Source organism: Bison bison, unplaced genomic scaffold (assembly GCF_000754665.1).
Source record: "Bison bison bison isolate TAMUID 2011002044 unplaced genomic scaffold, Bison_UMD1.0 scf7180017845302, whole genome shotgun sequence".
Classification (NCBI taxonomy): Eukaryota; Metazoa; Chordata; class Mammalia; order Artiodactyla; family Bovidae; genus Bison; species Bison bison.
In genome coordinates this window covers 15,406-17,957 of record NW_011475875.1, presented here as the reverse complement: position 1 = coordinate 17,957, position 2,552 = coordinate 15,406, and the positions used below count along the sequence as shown (strand labels likewise).

General features: G+C 65.5%; 1 protein-coding gene across 2 annotated transcripts in view; it reads right to left on the bottom strand.

Annotated features, from left to right (window-relative positions):
- The window catches only part of EXD3 (exonuclease 3'-5' domain containing 3), a 10,517-nt gene that overhangs the window by 5,870 nt on the left and 2,095 nt on the right, over positions 1-2,552 (bottom strand). The window contains exon 2 of one of the 2 annotated variants that reach the window (XM_010833389.1): positions 133-306. In XM_010833389.1, the coding sequence (XP_010831691.1) occupies positions 133-306 (174 nt within the window). Of the gene's footprint in view, positions 1-132; positions 1,597-2,552 lie in introns of those variants that run through there. The other variant, XM_010833382.1, reaches the window with a different exon arrangement.

Below are 2,552 nucleotides of genomic sequence, written 5' to 3'. Positions count from 1 at the left end.
CATCCACCATTGGTGACCCCCGGTGGGCTGCCGGAGCAGGGTCAGGTGGGTGTGGGGCCCCGTGTGGAGGGCTGGACGGGGTGAGGAGGGGTGCGACTTGGGAACAGGCCATGGGCCGAGGGTGGGGCTCACCTGGGCGGGCCCCGGGTGTGGCTGTGCCTGTAGCCAGCGCTCCAGCTCGCGGGCCACCCAGGCCTCCAGCGAGGGGTCCCGTCCCCCACAGCCCCGACTGGCATCCAGCATGTCCAGGAGAGTGGTGAGCGGGTTGTCCAGGGCAGCGAACCATTTCCAGGCTTCCTCCCGGAGCTGTGGAGACGCAAGGCCCCACTGTGGTGAGTCCTCACCGCCAGCCCTCCCACCAGAACGGAGCTGCCCCGCCTTCCCTGCCAGCTGCCCCGGGACTGGGCACAGGGGCCGGCCAGGCGGATGGTCCCGCAAAGGCCAGGCTTGATCCCCGGGCCAGAAGCTGGGTGGCAGCCCTCTGCACCCTGACCGCCCGCGTGGCATGCATGGGATGTGGCAGTGGGCCCAACAAACGACAGGAAACAGAAAAAAGGAAGAAAAACCCAAACTGAAAAGTGCCTTTTGTTTGCTTTTCTAGAGACACATGAGAGCTGAGCGACCGGAACAAGAGCAGGTGTGTCTCCACCACCACGTCCAGGGGACAGCGAGCGTCATGGTGTCCTTCATGTGACCAGCGGGGCCCTGGGCACGGCCAGCCCCTCACCTCCAGCCCCACAGAGGCTGTGCAGGCAGCCATGGGCCAGGGCAGGGGCTGGAGGAAGAGAATCCCCGCTCAAGGCCCCAAAGAAGAAAGGCTTTTCCCAGGAGGCCCCTGTCCTGGGACCGGGGTGTCATGGCGCTGAGTGCGGAGCGTTGCCAGGGGGAGGGCTGCCTCGAGGACCCTGTGAGCCCGCGGAGCCCCCCTCCCGGACACAGGCAGAGCGCAGGGCCAGCTCTTCCCTATGAGGTGTCCAGTCTCCCCTGGACGGACTCTCCCGTGCCGACTCACAGAGGCCTGGGAAGGGCACGGGAGGTGGCGTGTCCTCCGGAGGTCAGGCCCTGCTCCCTGGCCGGCCCGGGGCTCTGCCCTCGACAGCTGGGGTCAGCTCGCTCACCCTCCCCCAAAAAGCCCTGCAGAGCAGCGGCTTCCAGGGCCCCAGTCCTGCTGCTACTAGACATGGGGCCTCGACCTAAAGCACTCAGAGAAGGGGTCTGGGAAGAGACACTGCTTCACACCCGAAGCGGAAACGGCCGGGCACCTTCCCCAAGACCACTAAGGAGCGGGCAGTCCCCCCCAAACTTCCCCGAGACCCCTGAGGAGTGGGCAGTCCCCCCACCTTCCCTGAGACCCCGGAGGAGCAGGCAGTCCCCCCGCACCTTCTCCGAGACCCCTGAGGAGCGGGCAGACCCCCACACCTTCCCCAAGACCCCTGAGGACCGGGCAGACCCCCACACCTTCCCTGAGACCCCTAAGGAGCGGGCAGTCCCCCCCAAACTTCCCCGAGACCCCCAAGGAGTGGGCAGTCCCCCCCACCTTCCCTGAGACCATCATGGACATGGTTGTCACCCGGCCAGGTGCCGAGACAGGAGCTGCGCCCTGGGGGTCTGCAGGCCCAGCTGAGCCCTGGGGGGGTCTGCAGGTCCAGCTCCCGAGGTGCAATCATGAACGCCCGGATCTGCTCTGGTGTGGCCCAGAGAGCACAGACCTCCCTGAAGCCCCTTGAGCTCCCCAGGGCCCTGCTGACAAAGGGCCGCATCTCAGTTCCCCCACCACGTGACTGAGCAGCGGAGACATGGTCATCAGCGAGGCCAGGGGCCCCGCTGCCCTCTGACAGTCTCACCTGGGCCCCGCTGCCCTCTGACGCTCTCACCTGGGCCCCTTTGCTCTCTGACGCTCTGACCTGGGAAAGCGTTCTTTCAGCCCAAGGCCCCTGGTGTCACCCGCTTCCTGTCTGTGTGAGCCTTTCCCTCACAAACACCTCTGCTGTGCTCAGCCCGGGGCTCAGGGCCCACCGTCGGGTGGCAGGTCTCAGCAGGGACATGGCCGTGGCCCCCAGGCGGGCTCCCAGGATGCTCCTGGAGCGACATCCACTCACGTCTTTGTGACTTTAAACCACTGTTCTCTGGCCACTCAGCAGGGCTCTCGAGAACGAAACACGGACTCTCCCTCGAGCATCAAGTGAATGCTCTGTCTGTAAAGACCCCAGGAAGGGACAGGTCTGCGGAGCACCAGGCACAGTGAGCACAGGGGAGACCCCAGCCTGCCTTGGGTACCGACACACAGGGCAGGGGCCCCCAGGGTGTTTGCGCCTGTGCTCAGGGGGTCCGACTTGGGGACGCCTCTGGGCCTGGCCCTCGGCCACCAGAAAGGAGAGCTGCACTGAGATGAGCTCCCGTGAAAACCGCTGGACTCACGAGGAGCACCCACGGGGCGAGACACCACCGCGGGGCGATCAAAGCTCCAAGAGCAAAGGACGACAAGCTACCAGCTTGGGAATGAAGACAGAAAACAAACACGTCTGAAACTATGAGAGAGAAGAGCAATCAGC